Source organism: Sinocyclocheilus grahami, unplaced genomic scaffold (assembly GCF_001515645.1).
Source record: "Sinocyclocheilus grahami isolate Dianchi unplaced genomic scaffold, SAMN03320097.WGS_v1.1 scaffold599.1, whole genome shotgun sequence".
NCBI classification, from domain to species: Eukaryota; Metazoa; Chordata; class Actinopteri; order Cypriniformes; family Cyprinidae; genus Sinocyclocheilus; species Sinocyclocheilus grahami.
This window is the reverse complement of record NW_015505778.1, coordinates 1,061,337-1,077,977: the sequence shown is the minus strand read 5'-3', so window position 1 is coordinate 1,077,977 and position 16,641 is coordinate 1,061,337. Positions and strand designations below refer to the sequence as shown.

Here is a 16,641-nt window from a genome sequence, read left to right as displayed (position 1 = left end):
TTTCTACCTTTTGTTATTATTATTATTATTATGTTTTGTTTATCCTAATGTAACCCCTGGCTGTAGTTATAATTCTTGAAAACATAAATAAATATATCAATTTGCTGATATTATGTAAAAAAAAAATGAAGCTTTTTCTTAAAAAATATATATTTTGACATGAATGGGTTTTAATTAGTAATTAGTAATAAAGTATAATAAACTAATTTCAGTGCCTAGAAATAAGAAAAAAATGAGCTAAGACAGTATTATATAACATGATATAGAGATGGCTATGGAGCTCTGTCAAGAACACGAAGTCTGCTGTGAGAAATTTGACATTAACCTAGAATAATGAGCATAATTAATTGTGTAATTATGTATAAGAATAACTGAAGATAATATTTAAAATAATTAATTAATTTAAAATATTTATTCGAATACTTTTCTTTTGGTACCATGGTGAAATACATGTAACGTTATGATCATACCACATGTGTTAGCGTTCGCGGTCCCCCTCTAGTGGCCGGCCGGTGAACAGCTGCTCTGCGCTCACTCTAGCGGCGGGCGAGAGAACGTCTCCCGCCTACAGGCTTCTCGCGACACGCTCTGCATCTGTGTTTGTCCGCCTCAAATCCAAGGGAGACGAACGAGGCGCCATCTTTCGTGCGTTTCTCCCTGCAACGATGAGAAAATGATCTCGAAACCGGTGGTCCATGCCACCTCCAATCTGTAAATAAAGGCGTATATGAAAAGAACTCGTATCCGAGCAAAACATCGATTCATAATATACAGAAAAAATTATACATTTGCTATCCATAATCCACTGAAGGGGACGGCAGCGGCAAGGTGTTGTCTAGTATCAACCATTTCGTGATTCCGGAGCCGACAGCGAAAAGGGTTCCTGAAACCGGGGTGTTTTTCACGAAGCGGACGCGGATATGGCAAAGGCGGCGGGGCTGCTTGACCAAACGGCTTATCTCGGGCTTTGGTGACATTATCGTGCGATTGTGGAGGAATAGTTGCCGAAATTCCCTCGGATCGCGCGCGCCTGTCACGTGGTAGGTTCCTCCTTTTTCTTTGTTAGTGGACGATCTCGAGCAGCAGCAGCGTTTGTGTTACATAAACCTAATCCTGCAAACATACCTGAGCTTCCAGTTTAACTCATGGTGCCAGGGACTGTTGTATTTGCAATAGTTTTATGTATCGTTTTATTTATGGGGGTTTGAAGGCTTGTATGTTTGCTTTAAAACAGATTACTATCTAGCACTTTCTCATACGCGCGCTTATTTATTACTCCCCTCGCTATTTCAGCTATAACGGACGTATATATATATATATATATCTTCCTCATGTTTTGATCTACAACTAGCAGCCTCGTTTAGTCTGTACTAAGTTACCTTATCGGTTGCAAACCGGTTCTCGTTCAAATTGTTGGTTAAATGACTTGCATAATGTTAAGGAAGGCCGTTTGAGAGCATACTAAACATGTGCAATGCTCCCATTTACAGCACGAGGCTTGCGAGACATTTAGCAGCAATGCATTAAAACGCCATACGATGTGTTTAATGAGCTTCTGCGTGTAACGTTAGTCTTGGAGCCGGAGCCGAAACGCCACGGAAGCGGCGTGAATGTGTTCAGCAGCTGCTTGCTAACGCGGAAAATGGTTGTAAGTAGCTAGGCATTGGTGTGTGAGATTTTATAAACGAATTTATAAACGTATGACCTGTTATTGATCCGAAGCGTGTATTATACCGGCGGTGTTGCCAGCTAGTTTTCAGGGGAAGTTGCTGAAGGAAGGTTGATTTGTTGCTAAATGATGTTGTGATGACATTGCGTGATGACGTCATTACGCAATCACGATGCAAAATTGTGTCAAATCTCAGCAAAGACATATTTTATATATGTTCATTTAGATTTGTTCGTAGCGATATAAATGCATAATATAATATTAACATATAAATAACTATTTTTAAATTCATTGAATTATCGAAATCGTACACATTTTTGAACGATTACAGTTTATTTTAAACTTTAAAGCAGTTTATTAGGAGTTAGTTAGGATGCTGCACTGTAAGAAAAGTATAAAAAAATAATGCACAATCTACTGTGTTAATGTGAAGGATTTTTCCACAGGTTTTTGTACCTGCATTTTTAATCACGCATTGTATTTTGTGTTTTCGGGTTACAACGGATGTCCTGGAAAATGTCCTTTTCCATTTTTCTGCATATTTTTCTTACAGTGTACTAACTCATCAACAATCACAGGTACAAGCTACTAACAAAGTGTCTCATAAATGAAAAATAACAGTATTCAATTATTATTATTACTATTAAATTAAACAATTGCGAATAGCAGCTAACTTAATTCCTGTAACGTGTGTACTGCTAGGCATCTTTGGTTTCCTCTTTTTGTGTCATTTAAATGGTAAACTGTGCCTTTTTATCGTTCGAGTCACTTATCAAAAGTTGCTAAAAGCTGCCAAATAAATTTTTTAAAAATAGCTAAATTTGTTGCTAGGTGCTTTTGGAAGAAACAGTTGCTGGGGTAGTCTGAAAAGTTGCTAAATTTAGCAACAAAATTGCTAAGTTGGCAACACTGTATACCGGTATTTCCTGTATTAAGTTCGCTTGTTATAGCAGTCATGCTGAGAAAACGTGCGATTATTTGATTTTATTTGAAATTACCAGCGCGAACGCAGAAACCCTTCTTTGTTAATCCTTAACCGGATTTGTCATGTTTACTACTTTGACATATTTGACAAACTCCCTGAGAAAGAACACACCCAGCGTTTTGTTTTAATGTTTCAGATTAAATATTACATTAATTTGTTGCTAGCTAAAACGACCGAACATTACTTTTTGAAATGAAAATATCAGTGTGCTAAAAAAAGAAGAAGAAGAAGAAGAAGAAAAAGCGGTTATAGTGTAGATGGAGCGGGTCGCCCCCTCATGGGCACCACTATGTTTTCATCACATGACCATCCCTTTTCATGTCATGCAGTTGATAGAGTAACTGCTAATAATAATAACCTTATTAATAAAATATTTACTTTATAAAGTGTTTTCACAAAGCAGAGACAAAGACCTTAAAACAAACAAACCTCTTTTGTGTGAAGTCGCAGCCGTTCGTAATCAAATATCATTTATCACCAATTGGTAATATTGTGACAAATAAAAGCTAGCTTAATGTTAATTTATTGAGTTACTTATTGAGTGTACTTTTCATGTAAAACTGCTGGCAAGTGATGTATCATCAGTAAAATATCCTTCACCCTCTTGTGTCAGTAGGGCCTCTCGCACCGTGGGAACCTTTTCATAGTACTAGAACTCATTGTGGAACTACCCACTTTTTGCCGGAACTGGGTGTGATTTTAGTACCGGACTGCCTTTTTCGAGAACCAAATTAGCTCCTACTCCGGAGCAGGGTCTAACCAGCACAACTGGTACTAATCGTGAGGTAAGTAGACATTGATTGGCTAAACGAGTATGAAAACGCCCTCACCCGCCATGATTTAAAACACTGTGTAAACATACTGTAAACATTGTGTCAACTTATTTCGCAAGTGGAGAACAGCGATAGATGGACGGACGCTGAAGTGCAGGCACTTGTCGCAAATGTAGCACTGCCAGTTGTCGTTGGAGATTCTTAGTCCTCCTTTCCGTTCTTTCAATCGCTTTACGTATACGTCGACTTTCCATGTCCATTATTGTGAAACCCGCGACGCACAACAAAAACACAGCTCCGATCACAGCGTCCTCCATCCTCCTGTTGTTAATGTTGTTCTTCTTTGTTTCCATTGTTGAACGCCGCGCACAAATGACGAAAGCTGTCGACCGGCTTACGTCACTTCTTAGTACACACTGTCGGTGCGGATGCAACCCTTTAAATAGTACTGGGAAATAGTTCGCGAAAAATCGTACTGTACATTTTGTTCTGAAACTAAAGCGGTGCGAAAGGCCCTGGTGTGTCTGTATACCTCCTTTGATATTGCAGTGGCTATTATAATAATTAAGAAGCCACACTGACATATTTTGTTAGTAGTGAAATACTCTACAGCTGTGTTTGTTGGAGTTGAGGTATGGGTATTTGTAACGTGGTAATTCATGAGTTGAACCATCTACATGCACTTATGAAAAGATAGTCTCTTATCTGTTGAGGCCTAAAGGCATATTCCTAATTCCGTTGACACAGATGGTCTGCTGAGGCCAGAGGAGGAGGGGTAAATTGAGAAGGCTTGCTCTTACATAAGCTTGAATAGAGTAGGTCTTTCCCTACTAACGACTATGGTAATGGTCCCCGCTCAGTTCAGGTCAATGAGTTCTCATTCCCTTTTTTACTTTGAGGTGAAGAGCATCGGGGCAGATAAATTCATGTCCAAGAATTACTGATAACGCAAATTTCTGTTTGTGTCCACTTACTCTGTTATCAGTAGTTATCTTCTGATCTGTGTTTATATTTATTTATCCAGTGTATTGATACTAAAATAAAAATCAATATGGCATCACAATTGAAATAGTGTACGTTCCTGGTCTTATTGTGAACGATTCAACACTGCATGTTATTCCAAAGAGTTTCCCTCCCAAAACAATATGCCCTATCCCAAAAACGAATCTTATTGGAGGCCTGCTGGCATGGATTTTGGAAAAGGATTATCAGGCAGAGATTGCAGTTGTGTTTCAGGTATTTAACTCATGAATGCCTAAAAAAAATGTGAAGCCCGAAATGGGCTGTTGTAAGAAAACCTTTAAGATAAGAACGCTCCTTAGACAATTCATGTGGAAAAAATGAATAAAAAAGACCCACCCGTTGAATATCCTGTTTCAGTCTTAAATAGACAGATTACACAAGTGCAATGCTTATTTTTATTATCAGACAGTAAGTGGACTAAATAGCTTGTCTCACCGGCTGCTTATTGTTAAAGTTTAATGAATAGGTTAGGGAAAAAAGAATCTTGTTGAAGGCCTGCTGGCCTGAATTTGGGAGAAGGAATATCAGACAGAGATTGCAGTTATGGTTTAGGCATTTTATTTATCTTCCAAATTTTGATCCGCAAAATTAAGTTTGCTGAAACTTGGTCTTGTAAGAAAACGTTTAAGATAAGAAAACTCCTAGTCATAATAATCTTACACAATTCATGTGGATAAATGAATAAATAAGCCCCACCCTTTAGTCATAAATATGAAGATTACAGAAGTGCAGTGGGCTGCAAACTGCTTTTCTGCTTGAGTGTAAATATTAGAAATATTAGTTTAAATGGCTTGTATCTCCAGCAGGTTGTTATTAAAGATTATTGAATACTCTTGATATTCGTCTTCACCTTCAAAATATTGTGTATATTTGCAGTCTTCTAAATCTTTTTTCCCCCCTCTTTGTATCCAGGCTGTGTAGGTGGGCTGGAGTGAAGGTTTGGAGGTGCAGGCTGCCGTGTCCATTCCTTGGCCCTGCATGGCTGCGATGGCGCCCGCTCTGACTGACGCCCCAGCCGAAGCCCGCCACATCCGCTTCAAACTTGCCTCTCCCTCATCCACCCTGTCCCCCGGCAGCACCGAGAACAACAGCAACGCCAGTAACATCCTTATCTCTGACTCAGTTTCGGACTCTGCCGGTAGCCACACCAACGGCAAGTGTCACATCAACGCCGACGACGGACAGAACTTCGCCCATTATCACAGCGTCAAGGATCAGGAGCAGGACCCCCTTTCTAAAGCCCCGTCTCTGGGCAAGCTGGCACCGTACTTGTGCTCTGATGTCAAACCATTGCCCTCGTCCACCAAAGTCAAGGAGTCACTGAAGCTGCAAGGTGTCCTCATCAAGCAGTCGGTGCTAAAGAGCCACGGCCTGCTGAGCAGCTCCATATTCCCCAGTGCTGCTGCAGGCAGCGACTTCCTGCTGCGCAAGCGCCACGCACTTGAGCTGACTGGAGGTCAACTGAAGAGTCTGGTCAACGGTACCGGAGCTGGAAGTACCATGGTGCCTGTGAACGGACTCTCCAAGAAAGTGGCCGTACCTAGTGCCGCCGTGGCTGAGAAAGGCAGTGTGGCCACAGTGAATGGAGACAGCAACCAGCCTTCCACCAATGGGGAAGCGCTGTTATCCGTGTCCTCGAAGTCTGTTGGTACCTTTGCAACCGGTGGACAGAATGGCGATGTGAAGCCACAACAGAATTTGACACCAAGCATTCAAGGCGTGTCATCACAAAGGGAGCTCACGGCTTTGTCTGAAAGTGCAGAGGTTAACGCAGAACCGGAGAGTCCCGTTGGTGGAATGGTAGTCGAAACAAACAGTAACAATGTCGTCGACTGTCCCTCGTCCCTTAGCTCTTCCCCAGTCCATGATGACTCATCCCCTTCAACTCCCAACCTGGAGGCTCTGCTCTGGGATCGGGCTCAGCAGAGCCAACACAGGCAAACGGACATCGAAGGCCGCCTGCTGCGTCTTCGCAAGCGGCTGCAGGTGGTGCAGGCCAAGCAGGTGGAACGGCATTTCAAACAGCAACTTGCTGGTTTTCTGGACCGCACTTTGACCCCGACATCTAGCCGCAGGGCGGATCCAGGGGCGTGGAGAGGGTCTCGCGCTTCCGTGGGCACCCACGCACATAACCTGAGTCGGTTTTTGAAGGGTGGTAGGGTGGCTTTGGAACTGGATCAACTGCATCTCAGCGGCACCACGCATTTGCGAGTGACAGAGGCTCAGTTTGACTCGGACGCTACCGAAAGCAGTTCGGGAGGAGAGAGTGACATCGAGGAGGAGGAGCTTACCAGAGCGGATGTTGACCAGCGTCATATTAAACTGTAAGTCAAACATTTGTTTTCAGAAAGAGTCTACTTTTAAAGACATGAAATGAAGTGCATGTTATAGATCTTACTATGAATAATTGTTTAATCAAAATGTGAACTGATCTTGCTAGACTTCTCTCTGGCGATGTATGCATTATTTTTCCAATCATTTAGTCCATTCAAACCCCATGCCGCAAGCTTATGTTTATCTGCCTAAACTTTTGTGCTCACACCTCAAAATCCAAACAACAAGTAAGTCCAAGCCTACATATTTTATTTCACGATATAAAATATGTAGGTTGCATTCGGATGTACGTCACAATATGGAAGAAAAGATCAGTTGAGCGTTGAACTACTTTTAATTTGAGCGCCACATTTTTAGAATGCGGTGTCACGAGCAAGATGTTTTTTAAACGTTTAATTTCTTTTCATTTTTAGAACGCTGTGTTATGCACGAGATGCATGTGTACTGCATGTTTACACAGTAATCAATTTGAAACAGTATAGTCATCAAACAAATAGGTTCACATGACATTCACAGACGTGTTGATAATGGCGTTACACTCTTATAAGCATAAATGCATAGTACATGCTAATATTATGCGTAAAATACTCAAATTTAGATTGAACCGTTTTATTAATTGTTTTAGGTGAGTAATAAATTGGTTTTGTAATGTAGATTTTTCTTCCATTGTCCATCACCTTGGATTTTTCACTGAACCCACATTGTCTTTCTTTCTGGGATTGCCTTTGGAGCAGAGCCTTTAGTCATGTCCCTTGACGTACTATACATTACACTCATAAAAATACAGGCTCTTTATCAGCATCTGTTGTTCCATGAAGATATTTTAACATCCATGGAATCTTTCCATTCCACAAAAGGTTCATTATAGTGGAAAAAGGTTCTTTAGAATATTAAAATGTTCTTCACACTGAGAAAAAAATGGTTCTTTTAAGAACTGTTCACTGCAAGATTTTTTGGGGAACCCAGAATGGTTCTTCTGTGGCATTAGTGTGAAAACCCCCTTTTGAAACCTTTTTAAGAGGGTATACAATGCATGTACTCTACCCTGTAATGTGTGAATTTTATAAGTCTATTTTGTCAACTAGCCTCAGAATCTGATATCTATGGCGTTATTTTAATGACAAATGTCGAGAGCGCATAATTGTAGCATGAAAGCACATTAATATAATGCACGAGCGCGTGGAACAGTGATTGGATTTCCTTTGCTCTCGCACAAAACGTGTCTCTCCTCTCACTCAAACTGTGTCCTGTGCATTCACAAATCTCTCTGTGCTCACGCGCTATAGATATTAATTATTTTCGCACCTGAATCTTAAATCTTAAATCTTCTGATTTAAGGCAGAACTATTTAGATATGGGTCAGATGCACTATTCCCTAAACCGATACTACCGTGTATTCACAGTGAAAATTCCAAAAAGAGACAGTGTACTTTGCATGATGCACTTAACCAAAAACACTGTGCACTCAACTGTTGCAGCTTTCTTTACCTAACAGAAAGGGAGGGGATATTATGGCGTTATTTTAATGACAAATGTCGAGAGCGCATAATTGTAGCATGAAAGCACATTAATATAATGCACGAGCGCGTGGAACAGTGATTGGATTTCCTTTGCTCTCGCACAAAACGTGTCTCTCCTCTCACTCAAACTGTGTCCTGTGCACTCACAAATCTCTCTGTGCTCACGCGCTATAGATATTAATTATTTTCGCACCTGAATCTTAAATCTTAAATCTTCTGTTTTAAGGCAGAACTATTTAGATATGGGTCAGATGCACTATTCTCTAAACCGATACTACCGATTTGGAGACCAAATATAACACTATAATGAATTTTTCATATTTGCCATAACATTACTACATTCTGTTCTATGGGTTTAATGCATTTGCAGACAATGTAACTGTCATATAACTGTATATTCACTGTTTTAGAGGAGAGTGGCATTGAATGTGTAGCTAATATTAAGTGGATTGTCATGAAAAAAAAATGGCATTGAATGTGTAGCTAATATTAAGTGGATTGTCATGAAAAACAAAATTCTGAACTGAACAAACACTGGATTAAAAAAAAAACTCCCAATAAATGTCCAAACACCGATGCTATTAGAGCATTTATTGTATTATATCTTGCATCATTTACATCTATTTTTGCATTTGATGTTGATTTGAGGAGTTGTTACATATTATTGTTATCATACCAACTGAGAATCTATTGCAATGATTTTAAATTGAGTTGAGGTATGTGACATATTATGACATAACATTGATGTTTTATATGAAGTCTTTAGAGCCATAGGCTATAATATGTTGTTTTTAGATAAATTGCTCAGACTAACCAGTTGGACAGGTTATATGCACCCAATTCCTAGCCATTTCTATAGGGTACATTTCATTAACATTGCTAAATATTATTAAACTGGAAAGAAATTAAAGATCCATCTTTGATTGTCAAAAGAATTCCAGGTTCAGTTCACTCAGCCAATTAGATTTAACGTAGTATTTTCATCGGTCTGATTGGTTTAAGCTTTATTTATATAGCGCCTTTTAAAACAGTGTATACAAAGTAGCCTACTTTACAAAGAGATGCATATGTGCATTCGCAGAAAAGATCAAAATACAAACACAAAAAAGATATAGTAAAACAAAGTAGCTACAATAACCAGTTTGTTAAAACAAATATACAACAATAAAAAATCAAGGAAAGGCCCTGCACAAATCTGTTTTGAGACTAGGCTACCTTTTAAAAGTGCATAATGATAACTTTTGACAACGTTTAATTCTGGTGCGAAAATAATTAATATCTATATGTGAGTGCACAGGACACAGTTTGAGTGAGAGGAGAGATGTGTTTTAAGTGATTTGAACACTGTCTCCGGGCGAGAGCAGCGTGTATCTGAGCGCGCGCGAGAGGAGAGATTCGCGCTCGCACATTATATTAATGTGCTTTTGCGCTACAATTATGCGCTCTCGACATTTGTCATTAAAATAACGCCATAATATCCCCTCCCTTTCTGTTAGGTAAAGAAAGCTGCAACAGTTGAGTGCACAGTGTTTTTGGTTAAGTGCATCATGCAAAGTACACTGTCTCTTTTTGGAATTTTCACTGTGAATACACTGCTCAACACAGTGCAAAATGGCATAGCATAGCACATAAGTGCGTGATTTGGGATGCATTTTCTGATTTAGTCTCATCAAACCATTGCACAGCATCACTATGGTGAAGCAGGCACATTATGTGGGCTGATCACAGGAGCCCCAAGGGAGCGTGGGGGTATGTTTCTGACTGTAGGCCTGTGTGTTCATGCCCTGAACCTTGTAGAGAGTCACTGTTAATTTCCAGTCCGACCTTGTTTGTACAGTGAGATCATAGATCTTGTTGTCATAACGCAGTCTAGTCTAAAGTCATTTCAGCTATCCTCCTTGGCTGTGGTCTTATTTAGAAAATTCAGCAAGGTTAAGTTTCCTGTTTGGCCCCTGAGGGAGAGTCTGATTCATTTTATTTGAAAATAGAGAGGGTGAAACCGAGAACCCTGATGTTTTTGTTAATATTAAAATCAAAGTAAACCATGGGTGATGGATAAAAAAGCAGATTCAAGCAGTTTAACTTTCATGTGTAATTTTTGTTTCTACTTCCTTTTTCTTTTAATAATTTTTTTTGCGTATACAGAGCAGAGAATAACAGTTTAAGCATTGTGAGCTCAGAAGCACATGCATTTCAGACTCCTTGAAGTTGAAAAATAGGGCATTATATAGGTGCTCAAATCCTGTTGCTTTAAAGTTTAGACCAATTTTTTAATATTCAGGGAGATAAGTTGCTGGACATTTTTATAGGTTGATTTATTAATGGAAGCTGTTTTAAAAGGAGCCATTTAGCAGCTTGCTGACTTGACTTTGCACCTTTGACTTAAATAATCAGGCATCCGTGAATGCAGATTTTGGATGTCAAATTTGAGCTCACTGAAACATGCCCTGTTTTTTTTTAAACACCACTATCACATGCTTGAATCCATTCAGGGTGTGTGCTTGCTGGCTGAACACTGATGATGATCCTGCTCTAAATAAGTGACTTTTCAGCCCCGTTTCGTCCTTTGCAGCACTCTCTGACTAATGTTTCTCGGCACATGTTTATGACATCACGCTGTGATGGTTGGGAAATTAGCCTAGAGCATGAGAAACTGCTGCTTGTTGTCCTCTGACTGCAGTTAAATCAAGATGAATTTAAACTTTGTTCATCTCAGGACATTGATCCCAAACACCCACACTCATTATTGGAAGCTTTTAAAGGGGTCATATGATGTTGCTAAAAAGAACATTATTTTATGTATTTGGTGTAATGAAATGTGTTTATGCGGTTTAAGGTTCAAAAAACACATTATTTTCCACATACTGTACATTATTGTTTCTCCTCTATGCCCTGCCTTTTTGAAACGAGTCGATTTTTACAAAGCTCATCGGTCTGAAAAGCGAGGTGTGCTCTGATTGGCCAGCTATCCAGTGAGTTGTGATTGGCCGAATTACCTCAAGCGTGTGATGGAAATGTTACGCCCCTTATCATACTGTGATGCCCTGTCCAGCCGGAGCGACGAGACAAAAACATTAAAACCCATTATAAACGATGCATTTGTTGCTTCCAATGGAGACATAATTACTGATTATAATGACTTGTCTTTTTATGCATTGCGTTGCATCGCGCCGCGTAAACATAAAACCATGTCTGCATTTGTGATCGGAGAAATGACGAACAACAAGTGCTACATCTTTTTAAGTGGGAGAACTTGCACAATTGGTGGCTGACTAAATACTTTTTTCCCCCACTGTATTATGCCCCTTTTTACAATATGTAATATAAGTCTCTGGTGTTTCGGGCCTGTCTCTTTAAATGCAAATGAGCTGCTGCTCCCCGCCCCTTTTCCAGAATAGAGCTACGCCATTACAGCTCGTACGTGCTAAAAAAAAACATATGAGTTTAAACTTCTGATATACGGTTTTCTGAGAGCACACACCCGAAGCACACGGACAGAAAGCGGCCACCACACAGCATGTGAGTACTAAACTAAATTCTCATTCACACACAGGTTTACGTTAAAAACACGCATGAGTTACAAAAAACAGTGGGTTATGTCTGTGAAGGTAAACAGCTGGGAAATAAATTGCATGTTTATTTTAGATCTGTGTGGCAGCAGCGTAATATACAGTTAATAAATCAAGAAATGCACTGCTCTGTTGTCTCCTCTGAGGCTGGGACTCTAAACAGTGTTCTGTGCTCGTCTGTGCAGCCAAACACAGAACAGTTCGCATGTTTTGCTCAAACTTTCTCCATGGCATTAGAGCTGGTACACTGTTGTCGCTTGCGAAGTCAAATGACGGCGCCGTGGGTGGAAACTTACAGATTAAGAGGCGGTAATATTATAATGAGATCCCTTTGCCACGTCACCAAGGGAGTGAAATCAGACGCGTTCGTTTTCTCAGACGCTTGCAGAAAAAGGCTTCCCAAAACAAAGTTACTAGGTTAATTTTTTTCACGTTTCCTTGGTTGGTAGATGCACCGGGACCTGATTATAGCACTTAAAACCTGGAGAAGTCAGATTTTCATGATATGTCACCTTTAAGATATACAAGGGTAGTTCACCCTAGAATGAAAGTTTGGTCATCATTTTGTCACCCACATTTAACTCTGTATGACTTACTTTCTTCCGTGGAACATAAAAGAAGAAATTGAGAAATGTCTGAGGTTTTGTCCATACAATGGAAGTCAGTGGTCACAAAAACCTCTTCAAAATATTTTTTTGTGTGTGTGTTCCACAGAAGAAAGAAAGTCATACAAGTTTGGAATGACATTTTCTACCAGAAATACTGTAATACATTTAATTTATGATAAAGATAGTATAAACTGAAAGGGAAAAGTTACCCCAACATATTCTTGACAAGAGATTCACACGTGGTATGTGAGAAAACAGAGCTAATCAGGAAGTGCCTTTTTTGATCTGATAAAGGCTAGAATTAGTTTATTTGTTTGCGTTTGAGAAATATGAGCCAGATTCAGTCCTTCATGCATAAACTGTGCATTCATAATATCCCCCCAAATCTGCTGTTGGCCTTTGACAGAAGCTGATGTATTTGGGTATGTGTGCCCCTAGAAACCATCATAAAACACTTATGTTGTCAGGACTTTCAGTATTTTCCTTGTTTTCTGTTCTTTTGTCTCCTCTGTCACATCTCTCTCTCTCTCCCATTCAGCAGTCTTTCTTCACCATTCTCCTCTTATGTTCTTCCTCCTCCCATTCTCACTGTCTGAGCCGAGCCCACTCGTGTTACGTAACCTTTTCCTCTCTCACTTTCTCAGATGTTCTCTTTCTTTTCGTCTTGCATTCCTCCACCCCTTTTTCACCATCTTTCCCTCATAATTCCTCTGCATTTCTCTATTGATCCTCTCTCCCTTTCTCTTCATCCATCTGTTCCATTCTTGCTCACGTCCTTGCTCGTGCTTGTGCGTCATGTCTCAAGAATTACAGCTGTGCTTTCAACCCCCATAGAAAACATGCATCATATTTGTGTGGATTCTTTCTGATTCATGTGTTTCCCCCTTGTTCTACAAACATATTTTTACAGCTAGGTCTGTATCTGGGGAAAAAAAATCTCAAAATACAGAAAAAAATACAAAAATCATTCAAACAGTGTTTTTTTTTTATTTAAAGTAGTAATAAAAATAATAATATAATTAAAAGCCAACAATAATAATAATTATTGTTATTGCTAAAATAAAAATGTGACCCTGGACCACAAAACCAGTCATAAGGGTCCATTTTTTTTAAATTTAGATTTATACATCATCTGAAAGCTGAATAAATAAGCTGTATGGCTTATAAACATAAGATGTATGGTTTGTTAGGATTGGACAATATTTGGCCGAGATGCAACTATTTGAAAATCTGAAATCTGAGGGTGCAAAAAAAATCAAAATATTGAGAAAATCACCTTTAAAGTTGTTCAAATGAAGTTCTTAGCAATGCATATTACTAATCACAGTAGGGAATTTACTAAATATCTTCATGGAACATGATCTTTACTTAATATCCTAATGATTTTGACCCATACAATGTATTTTTGGCTATTGCTACAAATATACCCCAGCGACTTAAGACTGCTTTTGTGCTCCAGGGTCACAAATGACTATGCATCATAGAAATTATTGAAAACAAAAGAATTATTACTATTGTAACATTTCACTGTAAAATAAAAAAATATACAACTGTAAAATTACATTTACTAATATTACAATCACTCATATTCATAGCCTAATTTCTTTTTTAAATTAAGCATGCATAATTTAAATGCAAAGACCGAGCCACACTGAGACGCTGCAAACACTGGCGGATAATGAGCTGCTCATGTGTAAATGAGCACAGTGCTGCGCTTCGCTGTGAAACATGCATTGCACTAAGCCATATCATGATATCAGTTATAATTTGATTAATCACACAGCCCTACTTGCAGCTCTGTTCCAGAATTTAGTTATCTGCTAATGCTAATATTGGAATCACTTGCAAGACGAGCATCCTATGGAGAGTCTGTAGTCTTATTTCAGTTAGCATGCTGCCTTGAAAGGCAACTGCTTATGCAGGCAGCAGACAACAAGACCGCTTACTAGACACACTATCATATCGTAGAAGTTCATCCCTCCCTGTTATAATTGCTTTCATTTTCTCTTGAACCTAAAATACAGTGTAACTCTTAATCTATATGAGTGAAAAATAACAGGCAGGGCTCCATATAAAACAGTTTGCTAAGCCAGCGTGTCAGTCGGCTGGTATTTATCGGTGTTTTGGTTCATCCAGTCTCACAGTCTGAAAGCCAAGAACAAAGGCAGCAGAGCATTTATGCTAAACGACTCTGTCTTTGTACTCCCTCCATCAGCCCAATGTGATTTATGAAACACAATTAAGAGATGATTCACTTCACAGCAGGCACAGTGAGGGAGGACGACTCCTTTGTTGTCGTTCTCCCCTTCGTCCAAACGCACACGTGCACGTATGGAAGAGTAGATGACAACAATTAAAGGGATAGTTCATCCAAAAATGTAAATTCTGTTATAATTTACACACCCTTAAATCTGTATGAATTTCTTTTGTCTGTTGAGCACAAAAGAAGATATTTTTGGAGAATGCTGGTAACAGTTGGCAGTAGCCATTGACTTTCATTGTATGAAAAAAATACTCTGAAAAATACTGGAATTCAGTGGCTACCGTCAACTTTTTGTTACCAGCGTTTGGAACAACTTGAGTGTTGTTTTCATTTTTGGGTGAATTATCCCTTTAAGCAATTGTTACATAAAGAATATAGTCGCTGATAAAGGGTCTGTCGAGGGTCACGCTACACATTACACGCTACACACGCTCCATTGACTTCCATTCATATGCATTCGCAAACACAAGCTCATACGAAGAAGTTTCGCATTTCGCTGCGTTCCGGAGTTAAAGTTTGAACTCTTACCTGTGAATTTGTATCATGTGAAGACATGTGAACAAAAGAAGAATGATACATCACGTGTCATTGTCGGTTTGCGGTGTATATTGTATACAACTTATTATTTAAGTGTTTAATTTATGTTTTTAAAAAGACGCCGGAGAGCATTTTTGCAAGCTCGAAGTCTAGTGTGAATGCGGCTAAAATGGGCTGCAGTAAACTAGCATGAATAATTTGGTCACATTATTTGGAGCAGGACTCAGTGGCCTTTATCACAAAATAAATGTGACCATCTTACTGTACCTTATGCCATTATCCCACTACTTTTTGAATAATTAACTAGGCCTAAATAAATGTTGATTTGAGTTCAAATGAATGCATTACCACTAAGAACTACTAAAGAGAGTATTCCAGTGAGCAGCATAATAATATTGAATATCCCATGTGTGATGGAGGTTCATAGGGCTCTGGTGCACATGTAAATTTCCCCTCGTTTATCTTGTCACAGCAAGTTGCCGGGTTCCACGTGGGTAAATGTGAGTGGCTGCGTGTGAGGGCGGGCACAGTGTGTATTCTGAGGCTCGACGCTGTGGGAATGTGCTGAGAGGAACTTTGCCATGAGATGGTGGTGTGCTTTTATATAGGGTGTACCGCTCACACTACAGGAGTGTGTTTATCATGAAGCCCTGATAAACCAGTATGAACAACCAGTTTCACATTTGTAGTCACAACACCAGCCCATCACACAAAATTACACCTTGCACTTGCAGTGTTATGAAACAAAATGATTCATATTCATGTTTTGGTCATATTGCCCACCCCTAGATATACTTTCCCTTTCCTGCCTTCTCTTGGTTGCAAAGGAAGTTAAAAAGGAAGTTTAAAATCAAGCTGACAAGTGTCATTTTGTGGGACTGTTACATTAAAACTACTGACTGTATTTAACTGTATTGATTCATAATGTGGAGTCTGCAAGTGACATGTAAAGATGAGTCTGTGTACTTAATGTTTAACAGTGCCGTCTATGTGTTAAACTCGTTATTTCAATCAAGATGACTGATTTATTTTGTAATCTGGACCATCAGGGCTGGAAAAGTCAAGAAAATTTTTTTTTGTTTGTTTTAAATCCAGTTTTTACTTGAAGTAAACAGAGCTAACCCTCTAATGGCTCTCCTAGTTAGCTAAACAACTAAATGTCTAACTTGTTTAAAACATGTTTTGCGGCTAAAATGGGCTGCAGTAAACTAGCATGAATAATTTGGTCACATTATTTGGAGCAGGACTCAGTGGCCTTTATCACAAAATAAATGTGACCATCTTACTGTACCTTATGCCATTATCCCACTACTTGTTGAATAATTAACTAGGCCTAAATAAATGTTGATTTGAGTTCAAA

General features: G+C 39.2%; 1 protein-coding gene across 1 annotated transcript in view; it reads left to right on the top strand.

The window, feature by feature from the left end:
* The first annotated feature begins 473 nt into the window (after positions 1 to 473).
* LOC107557334 (KAT8 regulatory NSL complex subunit 1-like) overlaps positions 474 to 16,641 on the top strand; it is a 24,132-nt gene continuing 7,964 nt past the window's right edge. The window contains exons 1-2 of the mRNA XM_016240719.1: positions 474 to 1,040; positions 5,363 to 6,774. Of these exons, the coding sequence (XP_016096205.1) occupies positions 5,429 to 6,774 (1,346 nt within the window). The 5' untranslated portion in view covers positions 474 to 1,040; positions 5,363 to 5,428. The remainder of the gene's footprint in view (positions 1,041 to 5,362; positions 6,775 to 16,641) is intronic.